This window comes from Bos grunniens, chromosome 22, assembly GCF_055505025.1.
Source record: "Bos grunniens cultivar Pamir isolate PY7600 chromosome 22, Bosgru_T2T1.0, whole genome shotgun sequence".
Taxonomy (NCBI): Eukaryota; Metazoa; Chordata; class Mammalia; order Artiodactyla; family Bovidae; genus Bos; species Bos grunniens.
Genome location: NC_141186.1, coordinates 59601533 through 59619932, shown reverse-complemented (window position 1 = coordinate 59619932; position 18400 = coordinate 59601533). Strand labels below are relative to the sequence as shown.

Below are 18400 nucleotides of genomic sequence, written 5' to 3'. Positions count from 1 at the left end.
CTGGTGCCGTTTTCTCCTTCCAGTCCAGGCTCGTCATCTCCTGGAGCAGAGTTTGTCTCACTCCGCAGCTGAGGTCACTGCCCTTGAAGTGCCCACGCAGCTCGGCAGTGTGCTGCTCTCGCTCGTGTGTCTCCTGCGTCTTCTCGGGCCTCCCAGTGTCCTCTTGAAGCCTTCTGGGAGCTCTTGCCTGCTGCGTTTCCCCTGGGGTTCAGTAAATGGGACATCAGAGCAGCAGCCTGTTGGCTGACACCATCACAGCGGAAGGCTTGCTTGGAGCACACAGGCTGTATGATCAGTGGACCCCGGGTTTCAAGTTGCATAAACCCCGAGGACTCAGCGCAGGCTGCGCCCCCGCGTGGCCGGCACGGGGGCAGTTCCTTGGTTGAGGGGCCGCCCTCGGGCTGGCGGCAGAGGTGGAGGTGGCCCGGCTTCCTGCTCCTCCCCGCCCCCGCCCCGCCCCGTGTCCCCGGGCCCCGCCCACCTTCTCTGGCAGCCCCTTGCTGTCCTCACTGGCCCTGCCCACAGTCTGGGCTGGGTCACTCTGTTTTCCTGATGGTCCTGCCTGCTTGTGGCTCTGCTTTTATGGCCAGTTGGCTGCTCAGCTTCAAAGGCGAGGAGAGCAGTGACTCCAGGTTTGTGTGTGGGGGGGAGTCTAGCTTTTGATTTCCCACCTGAGAAACAGTGTCCCTGGGGGAAGGAGTCCATGCAGCACGTGGAACAGTGATGTGCACTGACCATGCTGGGTTTGAGGACAGAAGGAAGGGGATGTGCTGCGAGTATCCCTTCTTCTAGAAAGGCTCTGGGAGAGACTCCTGGGCTGGTGGGTGTCCTCTCCGCGCCCGGTCCCAGGCCCTGGGGACACTTTAACTCTGTAGGGTTTTTCAGAGCAGTTTGTGTCTACAGAAGTCCGTGGAGACGGTGCTGGGAGAGGGTGAGAGAAAGCAGGTGCTGCCAGTGAGGGTTCTGGAGGCGCTGCTCCTTGGGGCAGAGTCCAGGGTTGCTTTGGTTTTGCTTTTTCCTTGCTGTTTTCTAGAAACAAGCGTCCCGCGCTCCGATCCCAGAGAACATGATGTACAAAAGCGTAGCTCTTAGCGGTTGCCAGTGTGAAGCCGGTGGCACCCTCTGGGCTGGCCCTGGCCATGATCCCTCTTGCCTGTTGACTGGTGCGCGCAGGGGCGCATGTCCTGCAGGACAGGAATGCTCTTGGAAGCAGAACTGACCGGAAGGTCAACAGTGAACGTTTTCCTCCAAAATGGAAATGGCCTTTTGAGTTTGAGGGTCGTTTGCCCCTGGAAAGATGACAGTAAGTGAATATGAAGAAAAGAAAGTCATTTGTGAGCCGCCCTCCAGGAGAGGCCTTCTGATCTGTGTGTCCCTTGCGTTTGCGCCTCTGCTCTGCTGGGGAGTCTGTTTGGGAAGACGAGCTGTAGGGGTGTTAGCCTGGCTCTCGCCGCCGAGTGGGGTCAGCCTGCACTGCTGAGTTCTGTTGCTGGAGTTCCAGCCCGTCCTGTTAATACTCTGTGTTGATGGCATACTTTCCAAGATGGTTAGGCCAGCTCACTGTCACTACTCTTTTGAAAAGATTGGGAGGGATTCTTGTTCATTTTTTACTAAGACAGACAGAATGACTTCATCACATCCCCCCAAATCCTTGCAGTTATTTAAATAGGGAAGAACTTTTATCTTTACAGTAAGGCTTCCTGTAGGAGATATCTCTTCATTTATTCTGATTTTCTTTGTCTCAGTAAAATTTTTCTCATTTAGATCCTATTTCTGTTAACTTTTGCAACAGTGGCTGCAGTTACATTTGGAAACTCCTTCAGGAAAGTGAATTGGCAAAAGTCATAAAAGTGCTTTTATACTTTTGACTCAGTAATCCCATTCTTAAACAGTTAATCCCATTCTTAATCTCAGTAATCCCATTCTTAAACATCTTGGGTTAAGATGGACAGAAACCTTTCCCCTGAGTAAGAATTTGACCTTTCATTGACTTCCTACCCCTTTGCCTGGGAACCCTGTTGAAGGCACATGAGCGCCTCTGTTGTGGGAAGCTTGCTTGTGGTCATGTGTCTGGCTTCGTGATGGCATCTGATGGGTGGGGAGGGGCTGGGCGTACCCGATGGGCCCCCAGCCTTGGGCTTCATGGAGCACAGTGGCTCCTGTGCTGGACGTGTCTCTTGTGGGGAGCCCCCAGGAATGAGGGCTCTCAGAGTCGAGGTGTTGAGGCCAGGCCGCTTCCCTGTGCCTGGGCTGCCTGCTGTGTGAACTGGCCATTGGTCCTCAGCTCCGTGTGGCTGGCAAGGGTCTCAGGAGCCTGAGCGCCTACAAGACCTCCACCCAGCGGGCATTGCGGTGTCCCAGAAAAGGACCCCATGGGTGGAAGCTCAGAGGTATTGTCTAGGGCACTGTTTTCCCTAGAGTTTTGGTATGTCAAACAGAAGGTAGGAACGACTGTTTAAATGCTTAGTGCAGTCAGAGAAATACCAGACACTGAGACAGTGGCTGACCAGTACTATGGGAGAGACAGTTCCGGCCTGTGTGCAGGGCCACACGAGCTTGGAGGGGCCTCCCGGACGCGCCTCAGGTGGGTCCCCAGGCCTGTGATGGGGTGTGCAGGGAGGAAAGGCACTCGGGGCCGCCTGCCACCTGTGAGCAGAACCGAGAGGAGGGAACGCGAGCTGTCTTGGGGGCAGCGAGGGTGGGGCGTGCTTCTTATGTTGTCTTTCTGATGTTAGGAAAGAGCGCTTGATGCGAAGTGAAACTTACTGAACTCTGAGAATCGATGTATTTCTTTGCAAAGTCATCTTTTCAGTCCTTTCCTTAACCTGCCCTTTGCATCTGAAGCGTGTCCCAGCCATCACACTCTGATCTCGGCCCCTATTCAGCCTCAGACCTCCTGGTGAGACGCTTCAACTTTGGTCAAGGCAGTCCCTCGGGAGGCCGGTGGGGCTGGCGGTCTCATGGGTGTTTGGAGATGCTGGGGCTGAACCTCTCACTGCAGGTAGGAAAAGCCAACGCCAGCCTGGATGTGATGGAGAAAACGCTACAGGAAGCAGGCCTGGCGTGACTCGTCTAGTCCCACTCCTGACTAGCATGGGTGGGTGCTGTGTAGAAGGAACTGGGGGGTTGAGACAGCCTGCCCCGGGCTCGGCTGTGGGGCCTGCTCACCACCTCCAGTTTGCCTCCCATCCCCACACTGAGCAGAGCTGCGGAGAGCCTTGCTTTCAGGGGCACGGGGCCCTCCCTCTAACCCTGCCCTGCAGGCGCTGACCGTTCTAGCCCTTGCCGTTTCCTTTCGTGGAGCGCAGCTGGCAGCCAGCGTCTGGAAACGGGGTGCGCAGTGGCCGGCTCTGAGTTCCTGCCGTGCTCGCTGCCTTCTGGACTCCGCTGTGTACTCGGCTCTGCACTCGGTGCAGGTTGGAATCAGCAGGCCGGCATTCACTGAGCGCTGCCTGGGCTCTCATCACTGTCCTGTGCGTTTTTCTCATCCACGCCTGACACCCTTCCTCCGACCTAAGAGCTGTTTCTCCTTCTCCCAGCAGAGGGGTTGGCCGGCGCGTCCGAGGTCACAGCGCTGGGGAGTGTGGGGCCAGGAATCCCCTTCTTGAGTCACGGCCCTGTGGCAGGCAGTGCCGTTAGCCTCAGCCTTCAGGAAGCCAGGCAGGTGAAGCAGAGACCAAAGGCAGCTTTGCTCAGGCCCCATCTGGAGCATCTTGTCTTCCCAGACTGGAAGGACACCACACCCTCCCGCTCGGTCCCGTGTAAGCCCCGAGGTCCCTGCTCCACTGACGGTGGGAGGTGGACGCCGCCCCTGCTGGTTCCTGGTCGTCTCCATCCGGCCTTTCCGGTGTCTCCTGAGGAGGGGCCAGGGCTCGGGGTCCCCAGAAGGCATGGGGTCCTTTCTGAGGACGCTGCTGCCTCTGGAGGCGGCAGCAGCCTCAGCCCTCCCAGGGGGTCAGCGCCGAGGGGTGCTCCTCGCGGTCCTCACGTGCGGCCCCGACACCGGTCCAGGATCAGAACCGCTGCCCTCCTGCCACCGCTCTCCCCCTGAAGGCCTCTGAGGAACTCCTGAGGACCACAAGGCCTGTGCCCATAAGGAAAGTGATCCGGGGTCAGGCTGAGGCAGGGGGTTGAGCGTCAGCGGGGCCTCTTCCATGCTGTCTGGTCCAGGCTCCGGAAGACTTCCTGAAGGGCTTTCTGGGGAAAGATGGTCTCGAGCTGCAGAGTCAAACGCTGTTGCTGCCAGTATTTGATAACTCTGTACTGGGCACTGGGGATAGAGAATAAAATGGTCTGGACAGAAATTGTTAGGAAAAGAGAGACGAATGTCACACATTAAAATGTCAAGTCCGCGCGGCCACGTGCAGGAGGGTTTCTGGCTGTGCTGGGCTTCATCGCCGCACAGGCTCTTCCCCAGGGCGGAGCTCAGCTCTGGGCGCAGTGGTCGCAGCTCCTGGGTTGTGGCTCAGGGCTCAGTTGCTCCACCGCACGTGGGATCTTCCTGGGCCAGGGATGGAAACTGTGCCCCCTCCACTGGCCGGTGGATTCTTAACCCCTGGCCCACCAGGGACACCCGTGAGGGTTTTTTAGAGAATGCAGACTGCACAGCCCACGTGGTTGAGCCGCAGAGGCAGGACCGCGGGTGCCGAGGGCCAGCTGTGAGGTTGTCCGCGGCCTCCAGCTGCACGCAGGGTCCCTGCTCCGGAGACGGATGGGCGGCGGCAGGGGTGGACAGCGGTGGGAGAGGCGGACTGCTCCACGGCGGACGCAGGGCTCACCGCGAGGAGGCCTCTGTGAGCAGCACTCAGGCTCACCCACGCCGCCCCAGCGTCCCGGCGGCGCGCACTCCTGCAGGCTCCTCCGGGTGCTCCCTGGCGTGCTCCTGGCCCGGGTCCCGTGCTGAGCCTGCGCTCCATCCAGGCCCCGGGTGCAGCGGAGAGCCGTCCGGAAGGCTGGGGCGCGGAGCTCCCAGGCCGCATCAGTGCATGTGCCAAGAGAGGGGCTCCCCTCGGCAGTTCCGTCCTGCTCACGTGCCTTCTCCTTCCTTCCAGCTTGAAGGATGACCTCGAGGAAGAAAGTGCTGCTGAAGGTGATCATCCTGGGAGACTCTGGGTGAGTGTCCCCGCACGTGAGCGGACACCCTGGTGCTGCTCTCGCTGGTCTCCGTGGGGCCCTTGGTCCCCAGTTTGGAGAAAATGGTGGCTGTTTGAACTCAGTGATAATTTGACGCGGTTCCTTTTTCCTAGCTGGTGAGAGGAGGGAGGAGAGTTTTCATGTGGATTTGCTGCCGTGGGCAGCGTGCCATGCCCATGCTGGAGGTTTGGGGCATGCTGTGTGGCACAGGCAGAGCTCCGAGACACTGCAGGCGCTTACAGACCACCTGCGCAGCGTCAGTGTCGCGGTGAAGCGAGCCGCGTGAGCTTTCTGGTTTCCGGGGCGTAGGAGAGTCGTGTTCGCACTATGCTGTCACCACTTACGTGTGCAGTAACCGTGTGTCTGAAGAGCATTGTACATACTGCACTTTAAAAGTAATTTACTGCCGGAAAATGCTAACCATTCCCTGACCCTTCAGTGAGTCTTCATGTTTTTGCAGTAGTAACATCAAAGATCACTGATCACAGATCATAACAGAGTAATGATGGGAGTTAGAACTACTGCGAGAATTATCAAAAGGTGACACAGACATGAAGGGAGCAAACGTCACTGGAAAAGTGGTACCACCTGACTAGCTTGGCACAGGGCTGCCACAGACGTGCAGTCTGCAAGAAAGAGAAAACGCAAGCGGAAGGCAGTTTCTGCAGAGCGCCTGAAAGTGAGGCATGCCTGCACCCGCCTCTGGCTGGGCCTGCGTCTCCACTGACCAAGTAACTGACTAGTTCTGTGATCGCTGGGAAGACTCGAGGCGGGTGCGGGTGAGGTTTTTGGACTTGGCATCTGAAGTGACCCTTGAAAGCTTAGACTGGAGGCGACATGCTTTTAAAAATCATATAATAATGCAAGTGTGCCTTCTATGCCAAAGTTTTTTTTAAAAGGCACTGATTTTCCTACCCTGGCTGGCTTCCTTAATCACCTGAGAAGCCTTTAAAAGTGAGCGTCCGCCGCGAGCCGCGGACCCGCGCTGGCTGGCATCCGTGCCTCCACACACACGCTCCGTCCGTCTCCGCTCTCCCTGGACCTCCTCCCGCGCTCGCGCGCTCCGGTTCCTCTGCTCCACTGTCAGGATTGAAAGTGCTGCTTTTCGGCCCGTTACGCAGACTTGCCTGAAGACAGACTTCCTGTCTGTTCCGCTGGAGATTTCGGGCGCAGCTGCCCGGGTGGGGAGCACGGCCCTGGGCTGTGCTCCCAGGTCCTCTGCGGGTGGAGCGAGTGTTCGCCTGTGTGGAAAGGAAGGTGTTACCTGCCTGTCCTGCTGCCTCGTCACCCGAAGAGTCGCCCCAGTCTCTTGCTGAGTTCTCTTACTGAAACACACCTCTGGGGAGCCTGCTTTGGTGGACTCCGATTTGGCGGAATATTGGTGCTTTTTCTGCTTCAGATTTTAAACTTGGTTTGGGCTTCCCCCATAGCTCAGTCGGTAAAGAATCTGCCTGCAATGCAGGAGACCCGGGTTGGGTTCCTGGGTCAGGAAGATCCTCTGAAGAAGGAAATGGCTATCCACTCTAGTAATTCTTGCCTGGAAAATGCCACGGACAGAGGAGCCTGGCGGGCTACAGTCCATGGGGTCACAGGAGTCGGACACGACTTAGCAACTAAGCCAACGGCAGCAGACTGGCTGGCTGTGTGAATGTCTGCTGGGAGCCAGTGGCTTCCTCTGGCCACTACTCTCTTGGACTGAATAACCACCACCAAACGGAGAGACCCAAGACGGCAGAGACACTTGGGGACAAGTGGAGGGGTCTTCCTGCTGGAGCTTCTTTTAGAAGGAGAGCGTTGGCCGGCCTCCTTTTAAGGAGAGAAATGGAAACACGAGGCTCTGCCGGCTGCACCAGAGCTTAGAAGCGCTTCTCTGGACCTGACCCCGCCAGTAGCCCATGTCCGTCCCGGGTGAGCGCGCATCGGCACTGGGTGACCTGGAGGCCTCGCCCCACTGGGAGGGGCAGGCCTTGTTCTCCTGCGAGACAGACAGTCCTTCCAGACTGCACACGTCGGAGTTGGTGTGCAGTGCCAACCTGCCTGACTTATTGTGGTTTTTCTCCAATTTCAGAGTCGGGAAGACCTCACTCATGAACCAGTACGTGAACAAGAAGTTTAGTAACCAGTACAAAGCCACAATCGGGGCCGACTTCCTGACGAAGGAGGTGATGGTGGATGACAGACTAGTGACCATGCAGGTGAGCGCCTCCCCTCTGCCGGCCCAGCCCGGTCGTCCCGTCTGAGTGCCTGCCTCTGTTTTGGCGCCGCCCTCCCTTTCAGATCTCAGGGTTGTGTTCATGGGCAGCTCACTTCCAGCGGCCTGCCAGATACAGCATGGGACACCGAGGGCGTCCTCAGCACCGCGAGGCACACCAGCAATTTTCCTTTTTTCCCCAAAGTTCGAATTTAACCGGCCTCCCTGGGTTTTGTTGTTTTGGTTAGTTTTTTGCTATAAAATTGGCAGCTTACAGGTTCCTGACTTGTGTCTCCAAAATGTGTAAGTTGTGCCTCTCTCAGCACCCTTGCCTGTGCTTTAGGCGGAAAAACCCTTGCCTCTCGCCCGGGTCCTTACGACGGCCGTCACAGTGGCCTTCCTGGCTTCTGATCTGCGCTTTCCATGGCCCTTTGAGTTGTGTTTCTGTTCAGCCGGTCTGGCTTCTTCACGTAGCACCTTAATCTGATTTCAGGGGCTTCCCTTTCAACACCTGGGATAAACACGATTCCTTCACGTGGCTCCTTAAGAGGCTTCACGTTCTGGGGCTTCCCTGGCGGTCCAGTGGTTCTGACCACGCGTCCACTGTAGGGCGTGGGCCTGATCCCTGGGAAGGAGCTAAGCTCCCGCCAGCCTCGTGTGCTCACTCGGGGCTCTGCCCGCCAGGCCCTTCCGCCCCAGCCTCGGGCATCCGGAAGCCCCAGCTGTGGGCCCAGCTGTGGTGTGTGGGAGCCGCTGCCGCCACAGCACTTGAGCCTGTTCTCTGCCCTGAGTGCTGCCCAGGGGAGACCACGCCGTGTGGTCCTGGCCAACACCCCGCTCCCTGAGACGTCTGGACGGTACAGGCTGTGGTGGGAGCGTGTCCCGTGCTCCCGGGGCACGCGCTCCTCCAGGTGGGGCCGACGTGGCTCCCGCCCACTGCGTCAGACACGCAGCGGCATGCGGGAGTGGGCAGGTTCCAAGGTGCAGACCTCCGGTTGTGCGGTAAACAGGCGGTAGGGGGTGGGTGCTCTCCAGGTGGCAGAATTGTAAGCGCTGGATGTTGTGGTGGAGCTCGTGTGACATGAACATACAAACCCAGGGCGGCACACCTGAGACAGACGCGGCGTTGTAGTCGGCGAGGCCCCCGTGTGCGTGCGACTGAGGCCTGAGGAAGCCACGCTCGAGGGAAAGGACTTCTGGACAGCGGTGCAGACAGCGGGAGCTGGTGGCAAGCTTGGGCTCCTGCCGCGGTGGTGCGTGGATTCACAGCAGGGCCTGGCGTTCTGCCCATCCTCAGGACAAGAGTGGCCTACACAGGGTGGGCTCCGAAACTGAGACCCCATTGGACACAGACACACAGGGCTCCTGGGGCCTTGGAGGTTGTGGAAACGGGACCCCAGGCCTCAGCCCCCGGAAGGGCTACACCTGGCCTGTGGGGTGCAGGTTGGGGCTCTGCTGCCCTGCTCCTAGTGGGGGACACCCCGTCTCGCTGTGCACGTCTCTGGTCCGCAGGGCACGGAGAGCTTTGTCTGCAGGATCTGACATAAACCTCTGCCACTCCTGGTGAGGACAAAGATAAGACCACCCTGTTGGAAGATGCACAACTTCCGGTCAGAAGATGAGCCCTTGAGGAAGTAGTGTGCCACAGAAAGTGCTCAGAGACCGGAGGCTTCTGGACGAGGGATGGAGACTGTGAGGAAGAGGGCCCCTGAGAGATGGGATGTGGGCAGCCAAGAAAACGGAGACAGACTGCACAGGCCAAGCTCAGGTTAAACTCAGTAAGGGAACAGTGAGCTTTAGGATTGAGCTGAGCAGATCACCTCAAAGAAAACTGGAATGCCAGAAAGCAGAATCCTCAGAGCACTTGGGGAGAGGAGATGGGTGCAGGAACAGCAGGTGGACAGGTGAGCTCTTGGCCTTGTGGCCGAGGGCTGCGTTCAGGTCCTGGGCTCAGATGCTGCCTGGAGACCCCCGCGTCCCAGAGCAGGAGCAGACAGACAGCGGTGGTTCTAATAGCCACGAGGGCTTGCAGAAGGGAGGCCCAGCCCCTCCCGGCTCGGCGCCAGTCTGATGAAGCCCCACAGCTCAGATCTTAAGAGTTTCTGAAATCAGTGCACCCGCTGAGAACCCAGGGCACTGAGCAGTCTGGAAACAGCGCGAAAGAAAATGTGGTCCTCGGGTTGAAACAGAAGGCTGGTGCTCAGGCTTCTGCAGCCAGCTTAAAAGACTGGAAGTAAATGAAAACACCATCTCCGGACAAAGGCATCCTCATTCCAGGTCTTAAGGAATCCTCCCCTATTTTTATGCGTCTTCAGCAGCATGCCAAAAAAAGAGAGAGGATTCACAAAGGGCAACACAGCGGAGACCAGTGGAAACCTCCCTGGCGGTTCAGAGTGGTTTTTGTATTGAAAGAAATCAAGCCATCTTGTCTATCTGCAGAGAAGCTAAGCAGGTGGCATGGGTCAGTAGGGTTGCTGAAAATGAAGCACGGTAACCCAGAATTAGAAATTAGAGAGTGTTTAGCAGATGGGATACAGCAGATGAGGGCCGAAAGGTAGGAGAGTGACGGGAAGGGAGAAAAGGCAGAAACAGGACTCGGTGAGCAGCGCAGATTTTTCATCGTCTCTGAAGAGCGAGAAGGTCAAAGATGAGTATTTGCTAGGAAGTTTTCATGGTAGATGTGGTACAAATCCACGGATTCAGGGGAGCCCACGTTCCAAGGAAAAGACTGGAAAAACCACATTGAAAGAAAAATCCATTCGAGATAAACTTGAAAGCAGCGAGAGGAACAAGAATGACTAGGAAGTGCAGCGGTGAGGCTGCTCGAGGCTGCAGTGGGTCCGGCGGCTGCCGCTTGTTCTCTGGGCAGGCTGCTCTGCCCTTGAGGTGCCCGGCTGTGAGGAGGAGGGTGCGCCTCCCTCGACTCGGTGCAGAAAGCCTCAGAGCTGCACTCTAGGCAGGGGGGAAGGTCCGCAACGCTATTGCAGCTTGCTGGTGTGACAGAAACGGGAGTCCCCTAACGCGCCCTGTGCCGCTGGGCTGTCCTCGTGTGGGCTCGCTCTCTCCAGGCAGACACTGGTCCGGTTTTGTGCAGGAGGCCGTCCTCCCTGACCCGGCCGTCCGTGTGGTGCCGGCAGGTTGGCGTGTTGGCCAGTGCAACGGGTCTCAGGAGGCCAGGCCGGCTGCACGGAGGCTGGGCCGCCTCCTGCAGAGGCTGGTTCGTTAGATGAGACGGGTGGCTCAGCCCACACTCCGTGTTGACCTAAAGCCCAGCCCTTGAGTCCTGGCCGGCGCTGTGGACGTAGTTTTTACTTGGGCTGTGAGGATGTTCAGTCTCATGCCGTCCTGAAGCTAAGTGCTTCCTGCAGACAGACAGACAGAGGGTCCAGCAGGTGGCGACTGCTGTCAGCTGGAGGTAACTGCGTGCCTTCTGCCCCGGCACTGGGGCCTGTCCTGGGGACACTGGTCGTCCCTCCCGGCCACCCGGGCCCTGCTGGGGTCTGGGGCATCCAGGAGGTGCGGCCTGCATCCCGGCCTGCATCCCGGCGGGGCAGCGCGTGGTCAGAAGCTCTGAGAGCCGGGTGCCGCTGTGCCCTCGGTCAGCACCTGCCCTCCGTGCCGAGTCCTCCCCGCCTTTGCCTTCATTGCTCTCTCCCTCCCCTTCCCCTCCTCACACAGTGCTTTTCTTTGTCTCTTGAGATATGATAAAAAGAAGGGTGTTTTAAGGTGAATGTTACATACAGTAAAATACGTAGATGTAAAGAAACGTACGACTCGGGGGTCCCGTGCTGGCCTAGTAGTCAGGGCTTGTGCTTTCACTGCTGAGGCCCTGGTTCAGTCCCTGGCTGGGGAACTACAATCCTGCCGGCCTCACGGTGTGGCCAAATAAAGTAAACGTGCCCTGAGCGGACGCTCCCTGCGGGGAGCTCCCCGAGTGCGGAACGCCTAGGTTTTCGGTGTAGCTTTTCCTTACGTACCTCCCTGTGTGACCTGCACCTGGATCAGGACCCAGGCTTGGGTCCCTGGGCTTCGGGCACATGCACCCAGGTGCTGTCGGTCAGCGTGCTCCACACACTCCCCAAGTCCTGCGGTGCTAGTCTCGGGGTAGCCCTGCCGTCCGCAGCGCCCCGTCCAGGGCTGCGCCCCCAGGAGTGACGGTGTGTCTTGGGCAGATTTGGGACACGGCGGGGCAGGAGCGGTTCCAGTCCCTGGGCGTGGCCTTCTACAGAGGCGCCGACTGCTGCGTCCTGGTGTTCGACGTCACCGCCCCCAACACGTTCAAGACCCTTGACAGCTGGAGAGACGAGTTTCTCATCCAGGCCAGTCCCCGGGACCCCGAGAACTTCCCCTTTGTCGTGCTGGGAAACAAGATTGACCTCGAAAACAGACAGGTGCGTGCTGGCCATGGCGGGGTCCTTGGTGGGGGGCTGCCTTTTAAAGGGGGTGGCGCCAGTGTTCAGGTTTAACTGGTAAAGAACCGCGTGCCCCGAGGTTCACCCCATCTTTCTGTCTGCGTGTGATTCCTGCCGGGGAAGGGTACAATTAACGGGGGGGCACCTGGTCGCCCTGGGGTGGCGCCTGGCTCCCCAGGAGCAGAGCGGGGAGGGTGTGGGGTCGGAGCGCCCTGTGGAGCGGCCCCCTGCCAGCCCTCCTGGCTCCGGTCCGGGATTGACCTCTAGGCCCTGTGGGACCTTAGTCTCCAGGCTGTGGGGCAGACTTACCCTTGGTCTGGCTCACGCACTGCTGAGCTGAGGACACCCCTGGGCGGAGGTCAGGGCCGCGGGGCCCCAGAGGGCCTGCCCAGCGCCCTGCTCTCTCGCCTGGGCCTCCTGCTCTGAGGTGCCCTGTGCACATGGAGGGTCTGTGCTGAGCGCCTCGTGGCTCTGGGGGTGCACAGGGGCACCATCTCCAGGCCGGCTGCCCTTGGGGACTGGGGCCCAGGAGGCCCCTTGAGATCCCCACACCGCCCGCACGGCCATGACTCGGGCTTGTGGGCGCCTCTGCCTCTGACCCGGGAGGAGGGTTCAGTTGCCCTCAGCTGTCATCCTTAAGCTGCGGGGCCCCCCCAGATCCCACGGGTCAGGAGGTGCTTTGGGCTTTGAGTAAAACTGCTCTGGCTTCCTTTCCAGTAGCATCTCTCTGGGGAGTGTAGACAAAGTTATTCTTAAGTTTAGCTGAGCTTATTTTTGACCAGTCACTCGATTCCTAAGTGAATTGGTTCTTGTCTCGTTCCTGAAAACAGGCTTGGGTGGGGAGTGAGGAAACAGGACGTGGCTGGGTTGGGGGCTCTGGGGCCTGGGTGTATCAGGCCAGGGGCCCAGGCAGGTGCGCTGAGCAGTCACAGGAGGGGCTGTAGACCTGGAGACCAAGCTCCCAGGCCTGTCCTGGGCCGGGGGACCCTGCGGCCCCAGGAGCGGCAGGCACTTCCTCCCGGGCTGGCCGCCGCCTCCCTTCACAAGCTGCTTCCAAGTGCAGCTCAGGGTTGCGGGCTGAGGGGAAAGCCCAGCTGTACTGTGCTTAGCTGGCGCGGGGCTGGTGGGTGGTGGCCAGCCCGGGGTTCTTCCGGTGGGATTCCTGCTCTTCCTGGCACCTGCGCCCTGCCTCTCCCTTCAGGTGGCCACCAAGCGGGCACAGGCCTGGTGCTACAGCAAAAACAACATTCCCTACTTCGAGACCAGCGCCAAGGAGGCCATCAACGTGGAGCAGGCCTTCCAGACGATTGCCCGGAACGCGCTCAAGCAGGTTGGTGTCTGCAGCATCGGCGCCTCCGGTTTCGGACCCTCGGCCTGCACCTCTCCCCGTGGGCTCTCTGTGCAGCCATCAGCACCTCCGGGTCCGGAGCCCCGGCCTGGCTGCCTCGGCCTGCACCTCTCCCCGCAGGCTGTATGTGCAGCCAGAGGCGGTGGCGGGCCTTTGAGAGCAGCCCTGTCCCGCTGTCCTTAGGTCAGCTCCACAGGGCCACTGAGGCCGCCTCGTGTGGGGCTGCCCTGCTCGGCACGCTCCTCCCGTTTGAGGGTACATTTGAGTTTGAAGCCCAGCTCTGCTGCCCGTCTTGGGATCTGGTCTAGTTTTTAAATCCTATCTGAGCTGTACAGTGAGATTGCCTGCTTCCAGGGCGTTTGTGAAGATTCAGTGAGGTGTACCAACTTTTGGAATTATCCTAAACGATCCTCATAAAGGTTAACCCAAAAGGCTCTAGGAATCATCTTCCTTAGGTAAGGTTTTCCTGCGTTTTCTCTGTGTTTATTCAAATGTTCCCCCTCCCCCCAAATAGCAGTGGCATCTTGTTGGCATGTGCCAGGTGAAGGCTCTTCTGACCCCACAGCGGCAGGGCAGTGCTTTCCTCCCTGAACACTCTTGCCCCTAGAGCTGGAGTCGTGGGAGTAAGACTGTCCGACTGGTAAGGTGGCCCCCGGCTGTCCCTGGGGACAGTGGTGACCCTCGGTCCCGGCACCACGGTGGCGACCCCGGCACAGTGCCCACACTCTGCAGAGGGGCCCTTGCCCGGGCCTCAGCCGTGCACAGAGGTGGGGGGTGAGCTGTGTGTGGCGGGCCTTTTTCTCAGCCCATCTGGCCACAGTGAGGAACCTGCCGGTGGGTGTGCCTTTCCCTCTGTGGGGCGCACGCTGCCCGCATCGGGCCCTCCCCGCGTCGGCCTGCCTGCAGTCCGCATGCTCCCTGCGCAGCCTCTGCCCTCGCTGGTGGTGTCCTCCTCCTCGGCTGTGTTTGGTTCGTTATCCATTTAAACTAAGACTTTCACTCCAGGTGCAACCTTTTCCTCCCTCGTCCTCTCCCCACCACCCACCCCGCAAAAAATAAACCTTCCTGAGGTTCTAACTGAACCGCACGACAGCTGTGTCAGCCAGCACCGGGCCCCTGACAGACTCCACAGACCGCATGGCTCACGGACACACTTTTATTTCCTGTCGGTTTCGGGGCCACAGTCTGCAGTCGAGGGGCCAGCAAGTCCGATCTCTGCTGAGGCCTTTGTTAAGACAGAAAGCAGATGAGCGCTGGTCAGGGCTGGGAGCAGCGGGCGGGACAGGCTGCCACTGCTGGAGCCGGCTCGCCTCCGGGCCGGGAAGGTCCTGATGGCGCTGACCAGTGAGCAGACCAGGCCACACGCACACATGCTCACTTCTCATGGAGAGGACCTCCTTAAAATACAGGTAGTCCTGGGTGCGGTCGCTTGTACAGCACCTGTGAACAGAGTGGTTTCCCCAGAGGACCTCGACCCGCGGGTGCTTCATGTCTAAGGGACAGGTGAATTTTTTCCCTAGGAAGTAGGAAGCTGCCCCTTGCTGGAAACACGTTAATTCAGCCCCAGTCCCCGTGAAGTGACCCCAGTCCCTGTCCTGTGGGCCCCACAGTGAGGGAGTTGTCCTGGGCGGGCCCGGCGTGTGCAGCCTTGGGGGCAAGCTCTCCTGAAGGCCTGGAAGAGATGGCAGACAGACCTGGATCCAAGAGAGACGCGCGGGGCGAGCTCGTGGGGTGTGTGAGGGCCGGGGCCCCAGACCCTGCCTTCGTCAGGCGCTGGCAGAAGGTCCCAGAGCGGGCACATGCGGGCGGAGGGCATCAGCCTATCCCTCCTGCCCCTGCCCTGCAGCGTCCCTCGTTGCCCGCCTGGCCCCTCCGCTGCGGGGCCCGCCCCCGGCCCGCAGTCACCACCTCTCTCCCTGCCCAGGAAACGGAGGTGGAGCTGTACAACGAGTTCCCCGAGCCCATCAAACTGGACAAGAACGACCGCACCAAGCCCTCGGCCGAGGGCTGCAGTTGCTGAAGAGGCAGAGAGCAGAGCGCACAGTCCTTCGCGACCGAGAACACACGTACAGGCCTTCTTCCACGAGCCCCTCCTCCACACAGACAGTCATCTCTCGCCCAGCTGCCCGGAGAGCCCAGCACACCGCCGACCCCCGCACACGCCCCACAGGCCCAGCGCCCGCCCCGCGGGCTCCACGGCAGCAGCACTGCCGGCTGCGCTCACCCGCCTGGGGTGGAGTCTGCGCTGGAAGCTTTTCCTTTTGTCCACTGGAGAGAGAACTGTTTACAGTTAATCTGTGTCTAATTAGTTCTGATTTTTTTAACCGTCTTGTGGTCTTTTTACCCACCCCCTCCTGTGAAGGCCACCATGTGGGAAGGCTGGTGCCCTGCGCTCCATCACAGGCTCACACCCAGTCTGATCAGGCTGAGTTTTGTATGTACCTGTTAATGCTTGTTACTTTTAACTAATCAGATCTTTTTACAGTATCCATTTATTATGTAATGCTTCGTAGAAAAGAATCTTATAGTACATGTTAATATATGCAACCAATTAAAATGTATAAATCAGTGTAAGAAATTCTTGGGTTACGTGTGTAAGTCCTGTGATGCAGGCGTAGAGACCGAGGGCTGAACCTGGTCTGGACCGCAGCGTGTTCAGCATCTCGAGGTGAGAAGCGCAGCAGGAGGCAGTATTCTGTACAGTAGACACGAGAATCATTACGCCTTTTATCAAGACTTCAGAGCCAAACGCTTTGCACCTCTCCAGGGGAGACTGTCCAGCTCCCTCTGCACCTAAATTTTCCAAGAGGCCATTTGCATAATACTTTGCTGTGTGCAATGGAGAAACAGCTGTTTCACAAATTAAAACTCTCATTTTCCCTTTTTTTCTTTCCTGCTCCACACTTTAAAACTCCCCTGTTAGATTCGCATCCACATCCAAGAGGGAGAGGAGGCCTCCCAGACCTGTCCTAGCGACGGTACCTTTGTTCTAGAAGGCGCTCCTCTTGGGGTGTGGCGTCCTCCGTGAGCACACCTTCCCCTGCCCCCCGACTCCCCAGTGGAGCCCCCGAGCCCCCGCTTCCTGGCGGGGCCACCCCCCACCCCCTGCACTGTAGCCTGCTTCACAGAGCTCCCCTCCAAGGGCCTGCGTCCCAGGGTGTGGGCCAGGTTCTTCTGTAAGAGACGAACGTGATGCCAATAAAATGTACCGAGAACAAAGACCGTCTGTCTTCGCCCCATCTTTTCCTCCAGGCCTGGGGCTCGGGCAGCCATGCAGCTGGTCGCCCTCACGGCGCTTTCTCTCGAGCGGCAGCCGCCGGCACAGTCCGCAGGCCTCCTCCGTCCAGCCCCTCAGCACCGGCCCCTGGTGTGTGCCGTCTGTGTTTCTGATCAGAGTGGCGGGGGGGGGCCGGGGACCCCGGCTGGAGAGCGCTGTCCCTGCAGAGGCGGGGCTGTGAGCAGCAAGCGTGAGCGGCTTTTGGGTTTGTGGTGGTTTAGCCCACGTGGTTGCTGACACGCGGCCCTTGTGTGGTTCTGGGTTTCTGACTCTTGACAGGACAGGAGGGTTCGGCAGCAGGGCCCGCGTTCCAGCACAGATGAGCCACGCTGGGATGGCAGATGCCGTGAGGATCAGTGTTACGAAACGGCCACGTGTCGGTCGGTGGGAGGGTGGAGGATGGCAGGACCGCGCCTGGGGCTCTACGCACCCCACGTCTCAGGTCCTCGGCGGGTTGCTTCCTCTGGCCGCTCTGGGCTCACCCCCTGGATGCTCATGACCACGACAGCACCCGTCGGGCACATGGCTCTCTGTGCTCTGGCCCCGCCTCCTGGGCTGGGTGTTGGGGGCCCAGCGGCCTCCCCTGGTGCCGGGTGGTGGTGAGTGGACCCCGAGGGGTGCTTACCTCACAAACCAGGCTGTAGCCCTCTGGTCCTGACCGTGAACAAGTCGGGGAAATGGACTTGAACCTCTGACCTCAACCACCTCCTGAAACCAGTAATTATCCTTACAGTGACCCACCTTGTTTTTTAAATAGATATTTAATAGTGCTATAACCATGCATGTAAAAGTCACCTTTAGACAGAATGAAAAGGTAAGCCAAAAGTAGGAGGAACTATTTGCAAATCATGTATCTTATGGAGACTTTGCATCTACAATATGAAAAGTAATAACTTACTATGACTCAATAATAAAACAAAATGGGGAAAAAGACTAGAATTAAACATTTTATCAAAGAAGACATTCAAACTGTCTTCTAAGAATTAGAAGAAAATGTTCTCCAAATTGTTAGTCACTAGGAAAATGCCAATTGAAACCACGATGGAGGGACTGGACTTCCTGGTTGAGGAGTCTGCCATCCAGTATCAGGTACTCGGGCTCAGTGCCCCTTCTGGGAGCTGAGAGCCTACGTGCATCCAGGGAAGCAACCCCATGCGCTGCGACTGCTGAGCCCGCACGCCACAGCTCAGGCCCGATGTAGCCCGGTAGATGATAAACACACGAGAGAAGTTCAGTACACGTGGACCAGAGTCACTATAATACAAAAAAAAAATACCAGGCCTTACGAGGACTTCAAGAAAACGGAAGCTCCCCACAGTGCTGGTGGGGATGAAAATAGTACAGTCCCCACTGGAAACATCTGCCAGTTTCTTAAGAAGCTAAACATAAGCTTAGCATATGACCCAACAACGTCACTCCTGTGAAGCTCAGAGAAATAAAATCATACTCGCTCAAACCCCATCGGTGCTCTTAGCAGCACTGTTCATACCAGATGAAATACGGAAGCAGAGTTGGACACAGCGGAGCAACTGAACTGAACTGATGGAAGCAACTCCACTAGCAAACGGATACACAAGTGTGGGAAGTCCGTGCACTGGACTTACAGAAACAAAGTGACGAACAACGCAGATGGACCTCAACCTCAGCAGAGGAGGACGACGCAGAGTGTTAACACGCCGTGGGATTTCACGTGCAGTGTTCAGAACAGAAACATTTAAACCGAAGTCAGACCTGCGGCGACCTGGGGCTGAGTGGGGTGGGGCGGGGGCCTGGCTTCAGACAGGCTCAGTGGAGTTGTCGAGAGTGAAGACGTTAGCGTGGACCACGGTGCCGGCACGACTCTATAAACTTACCAACTTACTGTAAATAACAACTAAATGTATTGGATCAAAAGTCTCTTCAATGAAGTTATTAAAGTTATCTTTGGAAAATAAGTTTGAAGAACCATAGAGAAAGTCCCTTTACTCAGATAATGTTTGACGGTAGACCGTGCTTTTAGTACGGCTCGCTCTGCACGCTCCTGCCCAGGCCAGCCGTAC

At 58.2% G+C, this 18400-nt stretch overlaps 1 protein-coding gene across 3 annotated transcripts in view; it reads left to right on the top strand.

Annotated features, from left to right (window-relative positions):
* Positions 1 to 16303, top strand: part of RAB7A (RAB7A, member RAS oncogene family) — a 47972-nt gene extending 31669 nt beyond the window's left edge. For 2 of the 3 annotated variants that reach the window (XM_086368813.1, XM_086368812.1), the window contains exons 2-6: positions 5052 to 5112; positions 7202 to 7328; positions 11497 to 11715; positions 12938 to 13066; positions 15009 to 16303. In XM_086368813.1, coding sequence (XP_086224939.1) covers positions 5060 to 5112; positions 7202 to 7328; positions 11497 to 11715; positions 12938 to 13066; positions 15009 to 15104 — 624 coding nt within the window. In that variant the 5' untranslated portion in view covers positions 5052 to 5059 and the 3' untranslated portion in view covers positions 15105 to 16303. Of the gene's footprint in view, positions 1 to 3539; positions 3762 to 5051; positions 5113 to 7201; positions 7329 to 11496; positions 11716 to 12937; positions 13067 to 15008 lie in introns of those variants that run through there. The other variant, XM_086368814.1, reaches the window with a different exon arrangement.
* Positions 16304 to 18400: the final 2097 nt, after the last annotated feature.